General features: G+C 46.0%; 1 protein-coding gene and 1 long non-coding RNA gene across 3 annotated transcripts in view; one reads left to right on the top strand and one right to left on the bottom strand.

Annotated features, from left to right (window-relative positions):
* Positions 1-1678, bottom strand: part of LOC110393150 — a 5415-nt gene extending 3737 nt beyond the window's left edge. Inside the window, exon 1 of the long non-coding RNA XR_002434818.1 lies at positions 1541-1678. This is a non-coding gene — a long non-coding RNA (uncharacterized LOC110393150). The remainder of the gene's footprint in view (positions 1-1540) is intronic.
* Positions 1-23963, top strand: part of KCTD1 (potassium channel tetramerization domain containing 1) — a 97186-nt gene that overhangs the window by 31063 nt on the left and 42160 nt on the right. Inside the window, exon 1 of one of the 2 annotated variants that reach the window (XM_021385695.1) lies at positions 893-2857. The exons of the other annotated variant lie outside the window; for it this stretch is intronic. Coding sequence (XP_021241370.1) covers positions 965-2857 — 1893 coding nt within the window. The 5' untranslated portion in view covers positions 893-964. Of the gene's footprint in view, positions 1-892; positions 2858-23963 lie in introns of those variants that run through there. 2 annotated transcript variants of the gene reach the window in all.

Genomic DNA, 23963 nt, shown 5'->3' with positions numbered 1-23963 from the left:
GGAATGGAAAAGGGAAAGGGAAAGGGAAAGGGAAAGGGAAAGGGAAAGGGAAAGGGAAAGGGAAAGGGAAAGGGAAAGGGAGGGGAAGAGAAGGGGAAGGAAAAGGGGAAGGGAAAAGAGAAGGGAAAAGGGGAGAGAAAAGGGAAGGGAAAAGGGAAGGGAAAAGGGAAGGGAAAAGGAAAAGGAAGGGAGATGAAAGGAAAAGGAAAAGGAAAAGGAAAAGGAAAAGGAAAAGGAAAAGGAAAAGGAAGGAAGGGGAAGGGAAAAAAAAGAGAAAAAAATGTGGCTTTATCTCTTGTATGACATTAACACGGAATCAGGTTGGAAGGTTAATATCAATTTTGTCATTTTTAGCATTTTCTGGAACAACAAAGGAAAAAGAAGATCTCCATAGAAAATGCATACAGTGCAAGCCCTACAGTTCTGTGTCTCCTTGGGTGGGTCATTACAGCTCCTCAGAAGAGCTCGTTTGAGACACAGCATCACAGCATCATATATAATCATAGACTTATAGCATGGCTTGAGCTGGAACGGACCTTGAAGACCATCCCGTTTCAGCTCCTGCCGTTTAGCGGTCTTTCTGCTCTGTGTTTTCGGCATCGGGTCCCCCTCTTTGGCAGCTTTTGGAGACTTTGAGTCAGTGTTAAGTGACAGAGAGGAGCATAAGCCGCCGGGGGACGGGCGCACGCCCCGGCCCGACAGCTCTTCCCGCGCCCGTCCCTTTCTCTGGACGGGACGGCCTCGAGGTGAGGGACGCGGTACGCGCCTCCCGCGGCCCCGCTCCCTCCCAGTCTCTCCCGTCCCGCCCCGTCCGTTCCCCGCCGCCGCCACTGGGAGCGCGGCCCCTTTAAGAGCCCGGCTTTGCCTCCCGGTAGCTGAAGGTCATTAAACACAAAAGCGCTCCAGCGCTGCGGTCCAATATAGCGCATGCGCCCTGCCCGAGGACTGGCAGGGAGACGGCAATATGGCGAGAATGCCTGGCAGCGGCGGCGGCGGCGGCGAGTGGAGCGGCGGCGGCGGGGGCGGCGGCGGCGGCGGGTACGGCGCGGGGGAGCGGCCGCCGGGCCGCGGGCGAGGAGCCCCCCGGCCGCACCGCTACTGCAGCGCTGGAGAGGAGGAGGAGGGCGAGGAGGAGGATGAGATCCAGGAGGTGCAGATAACGGGGGACGAGGAGGAGGAGGAGGACGGAGCCGATGGGGGGCTGCTGCTGGACGAGGAGGAGGAGGAGGAGGAGGAGGAAGAGGAGATGGGTCTGGACTGGGACGGCGAGGAGGAGCCCGAACCCATGCCGCCCGCCCCGGGCCGTACGCCGAGCGGTGGTGGCGGCGGCGGCGGCGGCGGCGGCGGCGTCGTCGTCGGGGCAGCCCCGGGGGGAGCCGCGGCGACGGCCCCGGGGGGCGGCGGCGGCGGCGGCCCCGGGGGGGCGGCGGAGGACGCGGAGCTGGAGGCGGCCCTGCTGCTGCAGCGGCCCGAGCGGGCGCGGCTGAGCGAGAACACGCGGCTGGCCACCCGCTACGCCGTGCGCATCTTCCGCGAGTACCTGAGCGAGAAGGCGCAGAGCCCCGACTTCGAGACCATGGACAAGGGGGCGCTGTGCCGGGTGCTGCGCTCGTTCTACGCCGAGGCGCGCTCCAAGAGCGGACAGCTCTACTCCAAGTCGTCCCTCATCAGCATCCGCAGCTCCCTCAACCGCTACCTCAACGAGCCGCCCTACTGCCGCACCCTCGACCTCACCAAGGACCCCGAGCTGCGTGCCGCCAACCTGACGCTGGCCGCCGTCATCCGCAAGCTGGAGGAGCAGGGCGCGGGGCCGGTGGTGCAGAAGCAGGCCATCACCCGCGCCGACCTCCGCAAGCTCTACACCTGCAGCGTCTTCAGCACTCAGAGCCCCTTTGGGCTCCTCAACAAGGTCTGGTTCGAGACCTGCATGTACTTCTGCACGCGGGGCCGGGAGAACCAGCGGGAGCTGGAGGAGGACTCCTTCGGGCTGGCGGTGGATGAGGACGGCCGCAAGTTCGTCTACTTCAAGGCGCTGGGACCCTACCACAAGTCGCGCTCATCCTCCTGGAGCAAGAAGCGGGCGGAGAGCAGTGACGAGGAGAACCTGCCTCGCATGTACGAGACTGGCACTGAGTTCTGCCCCTATGCCAGCTTCGTCAAGTACCTCTCCAAGCGCAACCCCCTGTGCAAGGCCTTCTTCCAGCGCCCGCGGGACCACTGCAGTGAGGGCGACGTCACCTGGTATGAGAACAAGGCCATCGGCAAGAACCTGCTGGGCACCCGCATGCAGATGCTCTCCAAAGCGGCCAAGCTCTCCAAGACCTACACCAACCACTGCATCGGCGCCGTCTCCATTGCCACCCTCAACAGCATCGCCGGCATCGGCACCAAGCTGGGGGGACCGCCGCCGCCGCCCCATCACCACCCTGCTCCCCACCACCACCACCACCACCACCTCCTCCACCACCCCGCTGGTGGGACCTGCTATGCCTCCGCCGCCCTCAATGGTGGGCCGAGGCCCCGGCCGCCCGCCGCCAACCCGTATGTGCTACCCAAAGACAGTGACGCCGCGCCGGTGAAGGCGGAAGCGGCCGCGGTGGCCCCAGCCAAGCGGGCCCTCTACGAGGCAGTATTCCCAGCGGGGGCCGCGGCTGGCGGTGAGGCCTGTGGGCCCTCCGCCTCCCCCAAAAGACTGTGCCGCCGCCCCGCCGAGCCCCCAGATGCCGCCGCCGTGCCTGCCGTGGTGGTGGTCTCAGTGAAACACGACCCCCTGCCTCACCTCCTGCCCGAAGCCAACGGGCACAGAAGCACCACCTCACCCACTGTAGTATCACCTGCTCTTGTTTCCCCCACACAGGTAACCGGAAAAAGGAGGAAAAAAAAAAAAAGAAAAAGGCAAGCTGGCGACCCCATCCCATGCAGCCTGCTGCTTGCCCCCCTTCCCCCTCTGTTTTTCTTTCTTTCCCTCCTTATTTTTTCTCCCTCCTCCTTTTTGCGGAAGATGCGAGTTCTGAGTTCTTAAAGTCGGGCCAAAGTAGTAGATAAGGGCGTCTGATATCATTAGTGTGTGTGGTGTTCTTGATGTGCTAATGAACTATTTGAATAACCTCAAATGCAGGAAACAGCCAGGAGAATACTCTATTACACACTAGTAATGAGGGTGTAATTTTAAACTTCAGAAGTTAACAAGAGGGTTAATATGGCAATTGCATTCATCTTGTATTTGTTTATTTAAAATAGCTCTGTTTCCTGGCAGTGATCCTTTTTTTTTTTTTTGTCTCTTTTTTTTTTATGAGGCAAATTGACTTGAGTTGCATTAGTTGCCATAGTGGCGAAATATACAGCAGCGCACAATTAGGCGGAGCTGAGCTGCAGAACCAGGCTCGGTTCTGCCTGCATGCCCACCACCTGCTGCCTGGCCCCTGAACTGCCCTGTCTCTGGGTTTTTGGTCACAGGAGCTAACTTAGCACACCAGGCTTCAATTGGAGCCTTGACACACTTTAACCATTGGCTTTAAGTGTGGAAGTCATTCCAACTCTGTCTATAAGACCTCGGCACCGACGTCATGCCCCATGCAATCTCATGTTTCAGGCCATAACCTCATCGCCCTATGTGACTCCCACCCCTGCAACGCCCAGTAACAGCGGTCGGGTCACAGCCTGCTGTGGGTGAGCACAGCTCTTCGACATGCCTGAGCTGCTCCCAAGTGGAAATACCAGTTCTGGACAGAGTGACCCCTTCGAGGGCCTGCAGCTCCTCGGCCACCTCAGGGCTGGCTAGGGGAGGCTGGGGATACCTGCATAAGCATCCGTGGTCTTTAGAATACCGATGCCCCCTCCTTTCTGGTGCGTTCTTTGACCTAGTCAGTGGGGTTTGATCTCCTGGTGTCTGTGAATGGCTCGGAGGCTTGGCTGTGTGCAGACAGAGCTTTTGTTCTAGCTCATTATTTCAGGTATCAGCTAAAGCCTGTGGCTGAGTTTTAACCCTGCGCTCCTCGTTCACTTGCTTTTAACAACCTTGAGAGTAATTTTGAAACTCTCAGCATAGTTTGGTGTTTAGGAAGGTCCTGCAAACAGGGACAGGGACCTGATGGAGAGAACATCATGCACCCTCAACCTGTGCAGCAAGGTGGTGAGAGCCGAAGGCACTGGGCTTACAGCCTTGCCCACGCCTCTCTGAACTCCGCATCCAGCTCATGCAAGGAGGGATCCACTTGTTGTGTAGCTGTGTTTTTGGGGCTGTGATTCTCACTAGTGGCTGGTGACTGGAGTTACTCTATGGTTCTGTGACTGGGAGGAGGAGAGAAGTATCTCAAATAGGTGGCGGCGTGCACAGCTATGTGCTGTTTTCTTAACTGCAGCGGGGAAGAAAATGAGCAATCAGCGAGGCTACGAGACAGTGTGGGCTTCAGAAGTAATTATATGGAAATGTTCATCTCCATTCACAGTTTAATGAGCTAAACAAGCTACCCAGCCACTTCTGTAGCTAAATCTCGCCTTTGCTACAAAACTCATTAATTTAAGTCTTTAGGAGAGGGAAGCTTTTTTCTTAATCACCAACTCTTGTGTCAGTTTTAGCTTGTTTTAATTTACATGCTTCTTTTGGGATGTGACAAAATCTTGCCTGTGGAATAGGTTTCCTTGGGTGAATGTTAATGCTGGACTTTTTCTCCCCAGCTACCTTTTATACTAGTTACGCTGGTCAGGGCCCGAGGCATTTCCTGGGGAAATTAATGGCTGGCTGGGGTTAATGGCCCACGGCACGGCCCCCAGCCATCGGCTCTCCCAGCTGGTCATTAATCCCCAGGAAATGCCTCGGCTCTCAATCGCGGTTGCTTCATTATAAACAAAGACTTTCCAGGCCCTTTTACTGAATGCATCTTATCAAGCCATGCGGTGCTAAATTCCGCTGTTGACAAATATCATCAGTTCCTTGAAACTGGTTGTGTTGGCAATTATTCTTCCAGGGGGTGCACTCTGCTGCCCCACAGCCTGGTGTAACACCATGCTCAATGAGTGGCAGCGCGATGAGCAGGCATCGGAGTGGGTTTAGCTGTGTGCAAGTGTACGCATTCTTACAGCATTGGTACCTTGAGCAAGGTATGGAAAAGGTTAAGTGAAGGCACTAAACTGGAGGTATTGAATTTGCTCTGAGTATGAACTTCTAAGAATCTGAGCAGGGATGTTGCTTTTGCTCTTTTCTGTCGTGGCTGCTGTGTTCTTTAGTTTTAGCCCTGAGATGAGTTGTTAACAATTGGTTTGCAGGAGCCTCCTCCAGAGTTGGAAAAGATGCTTTAAATGATCATCTTGATCCTTAGGTTGCAGCTGTGAGAGCTGCACTATGCAGCGTGCTTTAAGCACACTGTGCCATCATGGCACAACTTGCTTTTCAGTCCTCGTTTGCTCTGAAGTGTAGCAATTTTCTTGCCACTGACAGCAGTGTTTCAGCTCAAGTTGATGACAGAGGGATGTAATTTGGCTGTTGTTCATCTCTTGTGGTACTGAAAGATGAACAGTAGCTGAAGTTGAAGCTTTTGATGCTGCAATGTGGTGGTAGCTGTTGAGATTTATAGGCCTGGTACATGCTGAGCTTCCTACAGTAGTAATTCCCAAAAATAGGTCTAAGGAAATAGATCAGCTTCCAGAGTGGGTGAAGGGAGTCGCCGGTCACTTCAGAATTCTCCTGTCATGTTGATCTGTAACACAGTGTAACTCAGTCTCTGCTTGCTTGTGGAGAGCTTATCAGCTCTTAAATGACCAAACGTTCAGTGGATGTCACAAACATGGCCCATGTGCTTTTGTCTTGCGTGTTCTGGAGAATCCTTCAGTATTTTTTTCTAGTTGGTTTAAACCCAGGGCTGGCTTTCTTTGACCAGACCCAGAAATCTTGTTCTGACTGCAGCTTTCTCAAAAGAAGGCAGAATGGTACTATGTGATGAATATAATTAGAAGTCACAAATGGTAACAAATCAAAGTAAATTAGTAAGTTAGTTTAGCTCTCTTTATTCTTTTCTTCTCTTGGAAGTGGATAAGAATCTTTATCTTTGGTATGAGGACGTCCCACACTTCCAAAAACTGCCACAAAAAAGGCTCCTGTTCTGCACAAGCTGTTACGGTGCTCTAACAGGAATAATCACTAGGAGCTCTCCAAGGGTGCAGAATAGGAGAGCTCATGAGAAAGCATCTTAGGGAGGCAGCGTTAGGAAACTAGGCTTTATTTCTCTATGGATAATAGGTGGACCAACATCCCTATCTCAGCAGCTTGAAGTGCAGCAGCTATTAAGACTGATGACTGCTAAATACCTTGTTAATTCTTCTGAGAGTGTATCTGTTTATTTAGCTCCCGAGGTTAGTTTTGGTTACACTACTGTCTAGTTAGTGCCATCTCCTTTCATTGGTGGATTAGCAGAGCTTGCAAGATGTGCTTCATGTCTGTTCTGAAAGAAACACTGATGTTAAAATCTTTATGTGAGGGTAAAAAGAGCTTAAGGCTGGGGACAGGGAGGCAGGAGTAGCACATATTGTCTCTAAAACTGATGTCTTTAACAGTCTCCCTAGCAAAACCTTGGCTACTGCTCTCTTCAGTGTTCTGTCCATGCTGTTTTTTACTGTGAATTCTTCTGAAGACCAGTTACTGAACAGAGCTGTTTTGTTTTGTGGTGAAGATGGTAGGATATCCCAAACTATGCTCCTTGTAACCAACCTGAGGTAGGAGATGAGTGTAGGAGAAGCAGAACAGAGATGAAGCTCAGTGGCCTTCACAGGCTCTGGGGGGCTGTGTGTGCATTGGAGTGCAGGATGGGAGCTGCTCCACTTTCCCTTCCAATTGGGGTAGCTACTGGGGAGAGCAGGGTGTGACCTGGGGTGAATTTCTCAGAAGATGTGAGAATGGTGTTTTGTTGCACACGTGTAGAATTTGGATTTTGGAGTTTAAAATCAAATATAGTTGCTGTGTCATCTTAGTTGCATTGGTGTGATGTATGTAGCTATTTCAGATGTTTTTTTCTTCCAGCAGCATGTAAATTTTTATAACGTTTTTACTTTTTAGAAATCAGACTCCTTTTAGTTATTTACATCATGTGAAGTAGTCAGAAACTTGCCTTGTCCAGCTTTAGGTGAGAAGAATGCAAGAGGTGATCCATTTTATGTAAGTCAAATGAAGACGACCCTTTACATACAATTAGAGGGAAGACGGCGTCACTGAAGCACTGCTGTATTTTGACACTTCTGCAACTCTATAGAACCCCGAATGACTAAGTCGGTGCTCTTCCTCTGTGAGCATCAAAGGTAAACTGCTCAAACTTAAAGGCAGCTGTTGTTTTTTTTCTAGCAAGAAAGTCTTCTGTGATTATCCTGTAAAAGATTTCCCATTGCCTACTGCTCTCCTGCTAGAGAGCAAGAGATCAGAAACTGTTTGGTCTAATTGGTGAGTCTGTGTGACAGCGAGCTGCCTTATTTCATGTGTGGTGTAGAAATAAATGAGTGCTTAAACCCTTTGAAACACACCACTACTGCACAAGCCATAGGCTGTAATTAAATTGAATGTGGGGTTGTATTGTCTTGTGCCCTTGGCTATAAACTTGATAACAGACCATGGTACACCCACTATTGTGTTAGAAGCTGGAACCTAATTAGCTATGTTGTAGACTTTCAGTCACTTTCGAAGCCCTTCTGTTCATCCCTTTCCCAGTGTCCTTTTTTTTTTCTTATTATTTTGCTTTTCTGTTTCTGAAGCAATAAAAGCACCCTGCTTTCCGAAGGAAATCATTAAGGGCATGTAGCCAAATATGTACGTGCAAGATAATTTTTTATCGTATTTTGGATTCAAGGGACAAGTGTTAGCGATTGCGTTCTATCTGATGTAGAAGAGATTTATTAATGTTGTGATAGTAAAAATATATAATCACGTTTTCAGGGAATGCTTTGTAAGCCCCTCTCAGGCATTTAAGGGGGGAGGAGGGAAAGGATTGCAACTTCTCACAATACCTTGATCTGAAAATAACGTTGAAAGACATGAGATTGAATTCTGTTCTCGTTGTTATTTTGGGATTATCCACATAGAAAAATGGCTCTTCCAGGCTTTTAGAAATTCGCATGCTTTTGCACTCAGCCAATTTTAGTGAGTTGATCTGAAAACCTTCAAACTTGCTAGGGACTTAATCCCTAATGAGGACAAGTGCTTTGATCTGTTCTTAGTGCCATTTTTAGTTTAGGAAATAAAGTTGCAGCACACAGATGCAGCATGTACATTTCCAGTAAATTCTTCATTAATTGATCTGCTTACCGATTGCGTGCGTCTGTACTCTTCTGTAGCTGGGACAGATCGTTTCAATTCTAGCACAGTACTCCGTCTCAATCCGTCCTCCTTAAGCATATGCACCAGTGTCTGGTGATGCTGTCGTTATGTTTGAGTTCTGCTGTTTTTTATATGGGAAGTGGGAGGCTGCGCTTGGGAGCTCTAATGAAGGGGCTGCAGCTCCTGGGCTGCCCTGTAAATTGGCACCTGTGTATGTTGTTGCTACTTTTGCATCTCTCTGCCAGAAGCATAGTGCATAAATGAATGACTTCCCTAAAACACCGCTGTATTTTAAGCTCCGCTTTTGTTTGTGTGTGTCCATTTGTGTGTTTAAAATTAAGGACTGCTGGAGAAATTTCAAGACTGATTTCTCAATACCTTTCAGCTGAACCCTGAATTGTTACTAAGTGCACATATATAGAGATGTGTTTATTTGTATATATATATAATGGATGTGTATGCATAAGCTGCTTTCGCTGCTGTTGATTTCTTTCCATATGTTTCTAGTATGCTTCACAAGTGGCAGGGAGTAGTCAGCAGGAGCAGGGAGGTGAGCGTCCCTTCGCACTCGGCACCGATGAGGCCACGCCTTGAGTGCTGTGTTCAGTTTTGGGCCCCTTGCTACAAGAAAGACATCAAGGCTCTGGAATGTGTCCAGAGAAGGGCAGCGAAGCTGTGAGGGGTCTGGAGCACAAGTCTTACAGGGAGCGGCTGAGAGAACTGGGATTGTTCAGTCTGAAGAAGAGGAGGCTCAGGGGAGCCCTTATTGCTCTCTACAGCGACCTGAAAGAAGGCTGTGGTGAGGTGGGGGTCGGCCTCTTCTCCCAGGTAACAGCAATAGGAGAGCAGCAATGGTCTCAAGTTGTGCCAGGGAAGGCTCAGATGGGATATAAGGAAAAATTTCTTCTCAGAGTGGTGAGGCACTGGCACAGGCTGCCCAGGGAGATGGTGGAGTCACTGTCCCTGGAGGTATTCAGGAACCATGTGGGTATGGCACTGAGGGACACGGTTAGTGGGCGTGGTGGGATGAGCTGATGGTTGGACTAGATGGTCTTAGTGGTCTTTTCCAGCCTTAATGTTTCTGTGATTCTGTTACAGTCTGATACCATAGTCCTGACCCATTGCTCTGATTTTGGATTACTAGCTGTGAAGCCAGTGCCCACCTCGTCAGTGAGAGCTCTTGCTTTGTACTCACAAAACATACTTGTGCACTGTTCCTTTAGTCTTTGTCTTGGATATCCCAGTAGATAGCTAGGAAATTAATGCAGACCCTGTTTGCTGTGATCGGGAGATGAGGCTTTTCTGTAGGCTTTTATCAGGCTGGTTTGGAAATGTGTTGCCTTTATCCTGTAACTGTATCACCAGTTTATGGGACTGTCCCTATATGCAGTCTGGACCTGGTTCACATTTCTAGTCAATTATTGAAAGTGCATTTGGTGGGAAGAAGTAAAAAGATGCTCTAAGCACATGGGCTTGGGGAAGTAACTGCTCAGTAAAGAGGTCTGTTAGTATCTGTATATTTTCTATTGTCTTTTAACTTGGCAGTGCTGAAGCATGCATTTTGCTGACTATATCTCTGAAAATGCAGCTTCTCGGAACAATCACCTTGTCTCTCTAAAAATACACATTAATGGGTGACACAAAAATGCACAGTAATTGGCAAACACCAGGACTGTGAGGGCTGGAAAAGTCTTTGCAGGCAGGGGGAATGGTGCAAAGCTGCGTGGTCTCTGTAGAACAGATTGACATTGGTGGGAAAAAGATTTCTCTCCAGCACGAACACTTGAAAAATGCGTAATCTTCAGTGGTGGTTTAGGTGTCAAAAAAAAAAAAAAAAAAAAAAAGTCTGGAAAATCGGCTTGGGAAACTGTTACCTCTCCAAAGCTGTATGTGTAACATAGTTGAGGTTTGACTTCTCCAATGTGAGCGCAATTTTAATTCAGAGCAGGGTTCTGCCTGCCTTTCAGGGAATTTGACGCACTTCCTAAGCAACCTGACTTCTATCTCTTGAAGTCCTTTCAGGTTACCTTTTTATTATTATTATTAATTTTAAGCATTGTTTTTGAAATGCACCTGCATCTGTCAGCTGCTTTTAGAGAAAACATTGCATGTCTTCTGGCTGCTGTTCGAGCAGGACCTGGATACAAATGTTTCCTGTGAAAGTACTTCTGGACAGGAGCTGCTCCCTTCCTTGTAAGATGTTGGGAAGTGCCAGAAGTAAGGCATGCCCCAAAGCACTAAGGAACAGCTATGCTCATTTAAACCAGTACCGCTTTGTTAAAATATGAATCAAGTTAAAACGTGGTGACTCAGAGAGTACTAAATGTAGTATGAATTACATGCTAATGCATTGCATTGGTGAACGCAAGTAGCACTATGCTACGATGTGAATGGCCAAGAGCATCTGCGTGGCTCAGAGGAGGAGAACTGAATGCTTTTTTTTTTTTTTTTTAAAGTTTACTGTGATAATAGAAGAGGATTCCTCAGAAGTGGAATTTTAACCAGTCAGTTTTCCTCAGTGTGGTATATTCACTTGCGGACTGCTAAGAGATATATTCAGGATCATGAATAATAATAGCAGGCTCGATCACAGTGTGGGGTAATGATACAGCAGTGACTGCTGCGGTTGTGTAGCATGAATGGATGCTGCATGTTAGTTCTGTATAGAGAGGTAGTGAAGCATCAGGTCAAATCCATAATATGTCCAAGTAAAGATAGACATGGCTAATGTATATAATATTAAATGTTTATAAATATACATACATGAAATATATGAGAGCTGCTCCAGAAGTAATGCCTTCTATTCTATGATGTTGGACCACGACATCAGTGGCGGATGTTGGTGGTATGACAGTAGGGGTTGAACCTTTCCACCAATATTCAGTTACATGTTGTTGCTGTGTGACAGATGGCAGCAGAAAGGCAGTCTGACAGAATGATATCTAGCATGGAAGTGTGTATGAAGCAAAGGTGTGTCATTGGACTCCTTCATGTGGAAAAAATGGCACCTGTTCATTGATGCTTGTTCAATGCTTACGGAGACCAACTAGTGGCTGTGAGCACAGTGAGATGGTGGGTGGTGTGTTTCAGCTGTGGCAACAGCGACGGTGGATCACCTCCATTGGAGCAAATTTTTATGAGCATGGCATGCAGACTCTTGTGCATCACTGGAGAAAATGCATAAAAAATAGTGGTGACTATGTTGAGAAAGAGTGTTTTGTAGCTGAGAATTTCCTCTGTCAAGTAGTGTTATTGTGCTCTTTGTATCTGTTGTAGTTTCCATGGAAATAAATAGGAGGCACTACTTGCAGAGCGACCTGCGTGTATGTGAAATATACTTTTTAATATGTAAACATTTGTATTTATTTATATATAAACATATAGATTTACATTCTTATATATACAAAATATATACATTCTTATATATACATATATATTTACATTCTTATATATATATATACAAAATATATATATTATACATAACATAAATAATATAAATATATTTATATTATGTACTGTAATACTATAAAATATATGCTATATACATATAGTATTAGATTAGATTTCACAGGGCCCACATCCACATTCTTGCTAAAGGAGAAAGCAAAGCAAACAAAAATTCCTTCCATGCCACTGTTTGAGCAGTGACCAAGGAGCCCTGCCCTGGGGACGTGGGACACCAGCAACAAGGCAGCCTGTGGCTCCCTGAGGCCCTGAGGGTTTTCCTCCAGAAACATAAATAAGTATTGTAGAGAAAACCTAAAGCATTCTCATTTTTTCCCCTACTGTTTATGGGAAACAAAAAGCTCCAAAGCAAACACAAGGTCTGAAAACTTTGTTCTCTTTAATGGCAGTGGTGTGATATAGTTTTTACCTGAGAGGGGGAGGAGAGCAGAGGTGAGTGCTACAGCCTACCTGGAAGTAAGAAAGTGGGGTTAAATAATGGGGCCAGCTGGACTGTGGGGCAGAATCTGGGGGCAAGGAAAAGAGCTGGAAAATGTTTAAACAGGGAATATGGATGAGAAGGAAAGCAAGATGAGAAGCCATTACCAATTACCTCATTATAACCCATCAGGTATGAACTAGATTCGTTTCTGTATGCCAGCATACATCTGCTGGGTCCGTCTGATGGTTTCAAAAGGTGGCAAATAATGTTTCTGAACTGGGGCTAGAACTAGATGAGGAAATTAGGGTTAAAAAATTTGTCCTTCCTAATGCTAAATAACATGTGTAGAGGGCACTGAAGCGAGATTTGATCAAGGAAAAGATAGAGCCAGAGGATTGGCAAAGAAGAATGGTGTGCTTTATTTAAAGTAGAAATGCTAGAGGAAAATGTAGAAGTAGAGTAGAAGGGGAAAAGTCTTGGTTTTCTTCAACTTCAAAATCAGTTAAAAGAAGCTGAGTATGTCTTAAGTACACCATATTCTTGCCTCTTACGGAAATCAAAACCTTAAGATTTTTTTCCTTAAACTTAAAAAATGTCACATTTAAACTAGTGGTTGCCTATAGAGTTTTGTTTCAGAGTAAGTGCTGGGTACATATCCCAAAAGAGATCCACTGACAGCACTGTGGTAACACGGCTTACAAGTGTTGTGCTTGCCTTTATTCCTAATGGACAATAAACTACTGTCCTCAAGCTCCTTGAAATACTCCTCGTAAACTCAAGTGCCCAGATCAGTTTCTAATTCACATCCTATTAAAGCTCAGTGAGGAAGTTGGGAAAACATGATTTTGATCAAAGCGCTGGATCAACTGGTGATCTACCCCATTAATCTTTAAGCTTCTTCATATAATTCCTCAAGAGAACCCCGCTGGGTTTTCTCTTCCAAAGAAAGCTTTCTCCCATCCAAATGGGTTCCCACTATGACCACGTGGGTCCTTACTGGGACACAAGGACAGCAGGTAACGTATGGGCTGTGGCCTTGCTTCTCCTGTGCTTATCTGGCTTGTGATTTTCTAGTGAAATGCTAGCATTGTTCAATCCCTGCGATGAATGGCTATCTGCATCCAAAATTACTTGTGTATACTGCTCTATTCTGTATGTTAATGCCTGCATTCTCATTGTGCAGTCAGTTCATGTTATATATCACAGCTTTAAATGCTTCAGTGGTGTGCTTAATCAAAACACATTGGTTTTGCCCCCTAAAGAAACAATTGCGAGGTCCTAGCTCTGAGAAAGCAGGAATTTCTTGTTGGTTCTGTTGGCGGATGGCTGGATGCTGGCTTTCAGCAAGTAATTCTTTAGAAGTAGTTAAGCTGCTATCATAGAGCAGTCCATTTTTCTTAAACCTATTTTAAACTTTTATACAGTCTCTTTTCAGATCTCTCTTCTACCAAGTTTCTGCTTGTGCATTTCAATGAGTAGAAGACCTCAGAACAGTATTTACAGCATCTGCTTCCGCACTGTGTATGTGTAACAAGATACATAATCATGTGCTCTATTATAACTTTATTCAAGGAGAGGTGTTTATCTGCTCTGCTTATGGTTAGCCATGGCAGGCAGATGCCTTGAGCGCTGCTGCAAATCAGCAGCATTGTTTCAGAGGCACTGTTGAATATGCTGTGTTTGTTGTGCAATTTGAATAAAAGCTGTGTGTTTTGCTGAGGGGAAAATGAAGCCCACAAGAAATAGCCGCCACAACGCAGAGCCTCCCTGGAGCCAGTGGGACCATCCCGTAGGTGTGAGGTTGTGCTTCAGGAGCTGGGGATGGAAGTGCTGGAGGTGACTGAGAAAGCTGATAAGAGATGTTAATCAGCATCGCCAGCAATTTTAGCCCAAAGCGGGGTGGGGAAGGAAGTCCTCAGCTGTAGTAATGGGAAGTTGTTAGCCATTCTCTGCCCTCCTGAGGCCCCAGCTGGAGCAGTGCACCCAGGCCTGGGGCCCCCAGCATAAGAATAACATGGAGCTGTTGGAATGGGTCCAAAGGAGGGCCAGGGCCATGAAGATCATCAAAGGGGTGGAACACCTCTCCTATGAAGAAAGGCTTAAGGAGCTGCACTTGTTCAGTCCAACTTCTTATAGGGTCTGAAAGTGATAGGATGAGGGGGAATGGTTTTCAGCTAGAAGAGGGGAGATTTAGGTTAGATGTTAGGTAGAAATTCTTTACTCAGAGGGTGGTAAGGTACAGGAACAGGTTGCCCGGAGAAGCTGAACTGGTGAGTGGCAGCCCAGCCGATGGACTGGGGAGAGACTGGATGGGTCCCTTCCAACCCAAACCACTCGGTGACTCTTAAAGCAGTTTTTTTGTGACTTATGTGAAAGGTAGCAGTCTCAGTTAGGATCCTAGTGGATGAGTGTCCTCCTGGCAGAGGAGAACAGCACAAATAACACTAATTGTCACCCTTGCCGGCAGTGAGGCTGGGAGGAGGAGCTGCCTCTGTCACCAGTGGTGAGCTCCCCTGTGGTGAGCTGGCTGCAGCTCTGTCCCCACCACACTGCCATCAGGGTGGCCTGCTGGGCTGGGAGCAGGATGTGAGCTAAAAGCAGTGGGCTCCTATACCAATTTAAGTGGAAAAACAAGACTAATGGCCAAATTTGTTGTCTTTGTGGTTCTTACTTGCTATGAAAAATAGCCGTTTGCTTCTCTATCCTCCTGGCTCTACCATGTCCTCAATATAACTCCTCTGACTTTTACTGATGGCTTCTTGTGCCTAATCATTTCTTAATGAAGCAGGGGGCTATACTTTATTCTGTCCTGCATGGGCTTCTTTTTGTCACTCATTCCTATTTTCCTTCCACTCTGTTTCCACTCCAGGCAAAAATTATTTCCAGCTGAGAAGGGCTGGATGTGTGTCATTCCGCAGCAGTTGTAAGTGGCCCCACAATTTTGCTTGCAAACATCAGAATTCATTTTGCCTCTGTGCACATCCCATTTTCTCACCTTGAGTGCACGTGACGGAGGTCATCCAGGGCTGGACCCTGGGGCTGGCTGTCCCGGTGCTCCCATTCCCAGACCAGTGACCAGAAGCAGGTGTCTGTGGAGATTGGGAAATGGGCAAGGAGGGCATGCTTGTGGTGGTCTCAGGTGCTTCTCATGTGGATGCTGTAAAAACACCGATTTCCCTCTGAGGTATAAATGACATTTGTAATTAAAAGATCAGATATTAACACAATAGCGTTCAGTCTGTGGAATGAACGGACCCCTTTGCATTTTCTTCTCAGTCTGTTTTGATGGGAATGTTGATTACAGACAAGGTAAACTTGTTTGTGCTTTGTTCATTAATAACAAACCATAAACTGGCCTGCCTCCCCTCCCCACAGGCAAGACACTTGAAGAGATGCCAGACAATTAAACTACTTAAGGCAGTAATTACAGTCAAATATACAACAAAAATAAAATCACTGCACAGGTTTTTTTTTTTATGCTTGGTTTTGTTCTCTCCATTTATTAAACCACAACTCTTGCCTCACAACTGTACATGGAATGTCTCAGTCGGTGTTATCAAAGTACTGAAGTCCAGAGAAGCTGTGGGTGCCCCATCCCTGGAGGCCTTCAAGGCCAGGTTGGATGGGGCCCTGGGCAGCCGAGCTGGGGGGTGGCAGCCCTGCCCATGGCACGGGATGGGAATGTGTGGGCTTTAAGGTCCCTTCCAACCTAAATCATTCTATGAAGATTCCTAAAATGTGCAACAAGTTTACTTGGGATCAGCTGGGCATTTAGCAGCCTCCTTGATGGCCTTATGGCAAATTCTTCCCAGCACTGAAATTCTACTTGTTTGATGCATCGTGTTCAGTTTACAGGGCTGGCACCTCCCTGACCCTTCGCAGAGGTGTGATACCAATGGTCTCCTGAAACTTTTCCTTTCTCACTTTCCCGATTCCTGTTGCACATGGCAGAGCATTCCTCAGGTTGCTGCAATGCTGAGGAAGGGAAGGCTGAATTAGGCTGAGTCACTTAATCCTGACTTGTCTTCAGATATTTAAATGTACCTGGTGCATTTTAAAATTCCGAAATAAGTGTCCACAAGCTTGACTTGCTGTGAGCCTTTTTAATGAGCTAGCATTCTGCAGCATTGTGTGCACCAGCTCAACATATTTAAGTGGAATTCCTAGTGACTTCAGTGTTCCAGATAAAGTGCACTTTAAAAAGAAAGAAATGGAGCTGTAATGAGATCCAGCTGGTGTACATAAACCTTTCACATTGCATTACATAATTAAGTTGGTAAGTAATGTATGGGGGAAAGTTCTTGTTGCTTATTCTTTTGTACTGGAGTTTTACAAGGCTGTATAAATACTGTAAGTATTTAATGGGGGAAAAGTGGGATTAAAAGCAAACGGCAGAAGATGGATGGTACAACAACGTCATAAAACAAGCGAGCAGTATTACCCTTGTGGTATTTGGTATTAAATAACTGAAACTTGGCGGTGTGCTGTGCATTGACGTTGCTCTCATAAGATCATTTTCTAATTGATCACTTTGGTTAACATGATTGCTTTAAAGGTAAATTGGTTTATGCTGAACAATACCAGAGCGCAAATTCCCTCTGGTTTTGGCCAGCCTTTTTTATTCAGTGAAATCTACACCGCTGTGGTATTCAAAGCAGGGTACGAGCTCCTGGGCTCCTTACCATAACTTAACAACCTGTTCTGCTTTTAACAAACTGTAATTACAGAAACATAAACTACATCTTCATTTATTTCAACTGCAGAGCATGGGAGAGGAATGTGGGAAGGAATTCTTTATACCGCTGTGAATTTAGTTGCCTACCTTGCAGTTGTTTCATAAACATCCTCGAAAGCTTCTGAAAATACTGAATGTGGAATGTGCCAAAAATGGTTAAAACGCCAGACTCTGTCCTCTGGCAGGCAAGCCCTGGCAAATCTTAGCTTGATGCTGCTGCCCTCAGCTGCCCTCCTTTGCAGAAGGCTTTTGCTCCCTTGCAGAGTCAGCAGAAGGTACGTGGGCTTCAGCAGCTGCACCAAGCCCTGGTCAGTGGATTTCATGGGGCTGCCATTGTCACTGTGGATGGGCACTGTGCTGCCTGGCTGGTGATGGGGCACGCACAAGGCACGGGCACGTGGTCAGCTCTGCTGGTGCTGCCCCAGGGCAGTGACCCCGTGGAGAGGAGCAGTGAGAAGGAGCCGTCCCACTTTGCACAGCTGTTTGCTGAGTGACGGTGAGTCGGAGCCCTCAGCTATCCTCATTTAAAAAGGGTGGTCAGGCATGTATCGTAGCAAATTTAAAGCTTAGGCTGTTGTTCTGGTGAGAAGTCTAATTTGCCATAATTGCCTTTTTTAATAATGAGCCGATCCATTTGAGATGTCTCAATAACCATTACCCAGCTAAGATGATGGCTTAATTTGGAGCTGCTGTTACGGGTGTGGGCACGCTGGCCTCGAGCTGCTCGGGCTGGGCACTGCGGTGTGATGCTTTAAGGATGCAGAATGTGACTTTTGAACTATACAGAAACTTTCCCGGACTTGCATGGGAGCTATTCAATGAGAGGTGAAAGAAGCACTCAGGATATGAGTGAATACAAATATCTTCTGGTTTTGTGGGTTTGTAAGTTCCCATAAATCAGTCAGCGAGTTCCCAGTCATTGTGACAACCGCATGTCCCGTGCTCGGGCACTGCAGCCACCACAAACCCCAGCGAAGACTGCAGTCAGCCCATAAAGAGCAGCAAGGCAGATGAGTGGCATTTAAAACACAGGACACAGTCTGGCAGATTTCTGCCTTGTTTTTTTGAGACTGTCAGTGCCCCAGCAGACTCTTAGAACCACCCTCCCTCTCCTCCATGTCCTCCACCTTGCTGCTTAACCAAGCAACAAAAATCCGTAGTGGGATTTTCTGGGAGAAATGAGATGAAAGCTTTTATGGGCATGTTTGTAAGGATTTTATAGAATCATAGAATGGGTTGGGTTGGAAGGGACCTTAAAGATCATCCAATTCCAACCCCCTGCTCTGGGCAGGCAGTAGATTGGACTCAGTATTTTGTGCTGCTTGATTCTAAGGAAATGCTTGTGTTAATGAGCATTTATAGTGAAACATGGGAAAGACATTGGTTAGAAGTGGAAGTCGGTTGATCTGTGAGTCCCCACTTTCCTCTGTCTGCTGCGGGAGCTCGGGTCCCTATGGGGCAGCAGTCAGTCCTGCAGCTTCCCGACCTGCCTAGTGGGATCCCTATCCAAGGACCCGGACTGACCCTGCTTGGCCCGAGACTGGGGGGACTGTGGGGCAAACAAGAAGCACTTTGTTCCTCGTCGTGGATGCACTCTGATTAAACCCCGTAGTTAGGAGACTGGACATGCTGATATTCTCTCGCTCTTTCGCATTGCACAACAGCACAGACACCGAGACATCTGCGAGCTAGCAGATTTGATCTGTGTTCCTAAGGATTATGAAATGCTGGTTGTATATAAATTTGCTGTCTGAATTTGAAGCATGATTTATGAAGGGTGCCTTGCCTCTTGTAGCTAGCATGACTTCCCTTTCTGTAGGATTGCAAGGCAAGTGTTCTGGCAAGTATACAGTCCTTAACATGGTTTTTCCTCATCTTCCCTGCTGCCTACTTACTTGCTGAAGCTGTTCAACTGATATGCAATAAACTGCGTTTTCCTTAGCATTTGGGCCTAGTGCTGGCTGGCCCACCAAAAGTACAAAGCAAGGCATGCATTTGTTTTGCACTGTTCAGGAGCTATCTAAAATACTCGGAAGTGTGTGGTCGTTCTTATTTTTGTTCCGTTTCCTCAATCTGCTGTTATAAGTGCACTTTCTCTTGTTAATCTGCTGCCTGAAATACTCTTTGTTCGGGAAAGCAAGTCTATTTCTGTTGTAATCAGGGCTAAGAATTCAGCTGCAGGGTCACTCTGGCACTGCAGAGTTCACTGACCACGTTTTGCTGCTGGCAGTCCCAGCTTTGGCCCCTTTACACAGATCAATGCCAGGCTAACCCCATTTATTGCTACTGCTGAATCAAAGCTCTGCTGCTCCTATTTAATTTAGCTCAAAATAGACATAATGCAAACAAGCGTCAGCATGGCAAAAGAGCGAGAAGAAGGGGAGGAAGAAAAAAGGCATGCAGTTGTTTGGGTTTTGGTTTGTTGTTTTTTTTGAATTGAAGATACCAAATGGTGCCAGGCTTCAGATGGGAGGAATTAGTTTGCACTGTATTTTTAGACCCTTTATAAAAAATAATAGTCATCATTGATTCTGATCTGCACAGTAGAGTTTATCTGGCTGGCTGTCTTCCATTTCCTTTTTGTGTTTAAGAATCTTTTCTAATATAACAGCTACTGCTTCAGCTTAGGCACACATTGCTATTTCTTCTGGGTTTTGTAGTCCCACCGATGTCGCTCCCAGTTTGCTTTGTCTTGGTCACATGAGGTTAGCCTCTGTCCTTACTACTGGGTACCCATCACCAGTTACCTCTGCTTCAGCCTCATAGGAACTTCCAGACTGGCTTATGGTCAGGTGAAGTTACTGTTGGCAGGAGTGCTGTTCTTGGTGAAGCTACCTTGTGTCGAGCCCTTTGTGAGATCCATCATGGTGAGGTGGGTTGCGAGGTTTTGTTTAAGTGAATGGGGCAGGTAACACTGCTGTGGCTATCACACTTTGTGACTGCACTACAATTTTTTTTCTGTAGCTGTGGCACACCTCAATCTGAGAAAACATCGAGCTCCTGAGGATGTTACTTGGAGCTGAGATGACAGGACCTTTATGGCATGGTTGGCAACCCGCCACTGTTTCCAGCTAGGACTGGATTTATAAATTCCACTGCCACACCTCATTCCACACGGCTTTCAAATATGTGGAGTAAGGAACACAAATACGCTCACTGCTTGTTGTCTCCTGGGCTGTTCCCTCTGCAAGGCAACATGGATGGAAATCCTGAGATTTAGTGCTTCTGATGAAACACAAAGTGATCCCATCCTTCCACTCCTTTCCTTCCCCTAACTCATCCCCTTCAGTTCTGCAGCTCCAGGGCACTGCTCAGCAGAAATCAAGTGTTCAGTGTGGGTATGTCTATAATGGGATTTAAGATGACAGCCATGAGATAAATCCATAATTTAGGAATTGCTGAAGTTAATTTCTGCCCCTTCTGCTAGAAGATCATCTCAGATCTTCTGAAACTTTTCCTGTTTGCTGCAAGTGCTCTTACTTTTGTCATTATAATTCAGCTGTTCTTGAAGGCAAGCTTTTGTTCCATGGAGGAAACCAAAGCAAAACTTAAATGTTTTTTCGTGTTTCACCGCCCTTCTCCACACTCTCACAAATTAAATGCCTCCTCCTCCAGACTACCCTTTCTCTTCTGGCAGGGCTCTGTTGCCCCAACAAGGAAAGCTTTGTGTCCCCTCTCCCACTCGCAGCACACGCTTGGCCTCCCCGTTACCTTCTGGTTTTGCCTCTTGAAGACCCTGCAGCCTCCTGCTTTTCCTCCCCAGTATGCTGGGACAGAGCTGCTGGTGTCCTGCACCACATCCCTGGACATAGGGTGGGCAGCACATCAAGTCCTAGGCTTTCTGGGCTTTTCTCCAAGCTTACTCACTTCCACAGAAAGACCTTTGCAGGATTATCCTCCAGATTTAATCTGGAAATGCTCTTTCAACACCTTGAGATGTGTCATTGTATGACTGTCCCTTCATGAGCTGTCAAGCCTTCCTCGTGTGATGTTTCCTTCCACTTCTCAGGTGTCTGCTGGAAGTTAGTGGTTTTGTTTTGGTTTTTATTCACATTAAGGCAGTAATTTTGTAAAGAAGATTTACTTCTTACCTCTGATTCCTGCAGGGGTGAAGATGCGTCCTCTGTCCTGGTCCCTGAGTGCTGGTAGCCCACTGCATGGTGCATTTGATGAGCATTCTCCACAATGTGCAGTGTCTTGTTCCCTGTGTGCCTGGGAAAAGCCTCCGGTGGTGTCTCCTTGATAAATAAGAGACAGGGTCTCAAAATCATTCTTTATTTATTTGTTGTGTGGTTTGCTTTTTCTTTTTTTTTCTTCTTGTGGTTTTGTTTGTTTTGGTTTCATTTGTTTGTTTTGTTTTAGGTAGAAGCAGGATTCTGTTCCTATGCTTTGTGTAGAAATATTTTTTTAACTCATTTTTCTTCCTTGGAAATCAAACTGTTTTTGCTGTATTAAGTCATTTACATTTGATTGTAAATCAAACAAATTTTGATGTATGAGGACTGCTCTGAAGGCAGTGCCTCCTATTTTATGTTGTTGGCCTGTGACATCCAAGGCAGATGTTGGTGGGATGGCAGTAGAGGTTGAACCTTCCCAACAGTATTTACATTTTCAGTGTTGAAAAATAATGTTTTGTAGCTGAGAATTCACTCTATCAAATAGTGTTATTGTGGCCTTTGTATCTGTTGTAGTTTCCATGGAAATAAATAGGAGGCATTACTTTCCAAGCAACCAACATAACAAGTGATTACATTTTAGTATCAGGTCCTAAATTATCATGTCTTCTAAGTGCTTAATTATTATATACTCATACTGTTCTCCTAAATATTTCTAGATAAACCCAGTCCTTGTTGCTTGATCTTTCTCTTAAGTTGCTTTTTCTTTTTTTCTGTTGCAGAAGCCAGGTGTAGCTGAGTGGTTAATTTTGGACCTGAGCTGTTACGGAGGACGGTGTCCCCCTTGTTAGCATGGTCTTACCACTTTGTACCAGTGGTTATTACTGCTCAAGATACTCACTGGATTTGATTTCTGTAGCTTTTGTTAGGTGATGTCTTCCCCCTAAACAGATAAAAAGATTTCTTCAGGTGTTGTTTTGAATGAGAACAATTTTACATTAAGCTTATTGCCTTGGCAGTGGTTAAATTAGGCTAACCTCTTGGCAATGGCCAACTTCTCCAAAAACCCAGTTACAGAGTAAACTACCAAAAAGAGAAATTTAATACCTGAACTCTTACCACATGGGGTTGATCCAGTTCTTGCAAGTGGAAGTGCACACCCTTAGGTTGTCTAATGTAGCTTCGGTATGTTTTAAAAATGAAGCGACTTTGTGTAATATAAGCTTGGCTTTTATTTTCTTGATAAAGCTGCCTATTGCCCTTTTTCTTTCTAGCTGTCCCTGAATCATCTCATTTGGTCATTCAGAAGAGTACAGAAATATTGCTGGCTTCTATGTCATAGCATAGCTATCTTTAGCATGAGTTTGCTAATGTGTCTTTATTTCTTTCTTGTCAATTTGAAATGCATGTTGCGTGTTAGAGGAGATAAAAACCAATAGCTAGAGAAAGTTAAGGTAGGCATTTTTTGTTGAGTGACAGACATGGTCTTTAATGCTTCTTTAGACATTTTCAGTTCCTTTTGTTGTCCAAGCACTGGCACTTCATGTGTTTAGTAATAAACAAAGCACAAAACCAGACTCCGAAACAGAACCATGAAAAGTTAATGAATACTATATGAAACTTTTCCTGATATTCTGAGGATGTGTATGTGGTCTACTGCAGTGTCAGATGAAGCAGAAGTCTTTTAATATGAAACTGAAAGTTTGCTGAGCTAGTTAGCAGAAACCATTCTGTCTAAAACTAGTTAGCCAGCTGCTGCTTCATGAAGTTGGCGATAGCTATGATGGCTTCAGCATGCATACAGCACATGCTTATATAGATTTGTGGTTAATCCACCCTTGTGGGCAAAAGACGCTAAAATTAGCTGGCAAATGGATGTTTTTATCATATGAGCTACTATGATTACTTGGAGGAATCCCTACAGGTCTGAAAACAATAATAATCAAAATTGTATTTCTTAGCCTTGGATCCAAAAGTATCTTTTACACATAATGGAATCAAATGAACCAAATCTAAAGTATGCTTTGTTCCTCTGCCATATGTTAGCCGTCTTGCCAAGCACGCTTCTCTCCTAGAGCAGGATCCTGTGTTCTCCACTCCTCAAATCTTGCCCTTCACACTGCACAAAAAAGTCACTGCTTGACCTGATGTGTGTATACCGTTCCTTTTCTCTTTTCATCCCTAGGTGTTTTCCCAATGTTTAAGAAAACTTCAAAAAAAAAAAAAAAAACAGAAAAGAGGTAAAAACAGACTAAAAAGTACTGCATCAATGAAGCCTTTTAAGTTTAATTGAGGACTTCAGCCCCTTTCCACTAGCTGCCTCAAAGCATACCTACTCCTATGAGGGCTTTAACATCCAAAGAGCACCGGAGTTTTGGTATGGAGCGGGGGTAGGAAAGTATCTGTGTGGCCAAGGGCTGTCTACTCAGCTCCTGTATGCGGTGGTGCGTCCATAGCCTGCTAGAATTGCTCGTGGGACACCTCAACCATCTTGTGCCGCTCTGTGTCTGTGCCTTCAGCATAAGCCTGATTCCTCTCCCAGCACCTGTATGTTGTTATGCCGCCTGTCCCAAGGTATTAAGTAACCTACACGCGTTTTGAAATAGCTAATGATAAATAAGGCGATTTCTCTCATGATAGTGCTTGGACTTTTTCATTCTCCTGCTTATTATGAAATATGTAGGCTGATAATTTTAATGAGAGTTACAAGAGGAGAGAGAAACTTTTAGCTAGCCCTGGAAATGCACGGGATCATTTTAGAGCCGAGTAAACTCTCCTTGTTGCACTCCGCATTAACCAGGACTTCTGAAAAGCCTGTTGTTTCAGTAAGTTTGGTCTTTGTCATTTCCTTCTCCCTCTTGGTTGTGTCAGTCACTCTGACAGGTTTTCATTAGAGCGTCTTTTTCTGAGATGGCACCGCTGCTTTAGTTA

Source organism: Numida meleagris, chromosome 2, assembly GCF_002078875.1.
Source record: "Numida meleagris isolate 19003 breed g44 Domestic line chromosome 2, NumMel1.0, whole genome shotgun sequence".
Classification (NCBI taxonomy): Eukaryota; Metazoa; Chordata; class Aves; order Galliformes; family Numididae; genus Numida; species Numida meleagris.
This window is presented reverse-complemented; position numbering and strand designations above follow the sequence as displayed.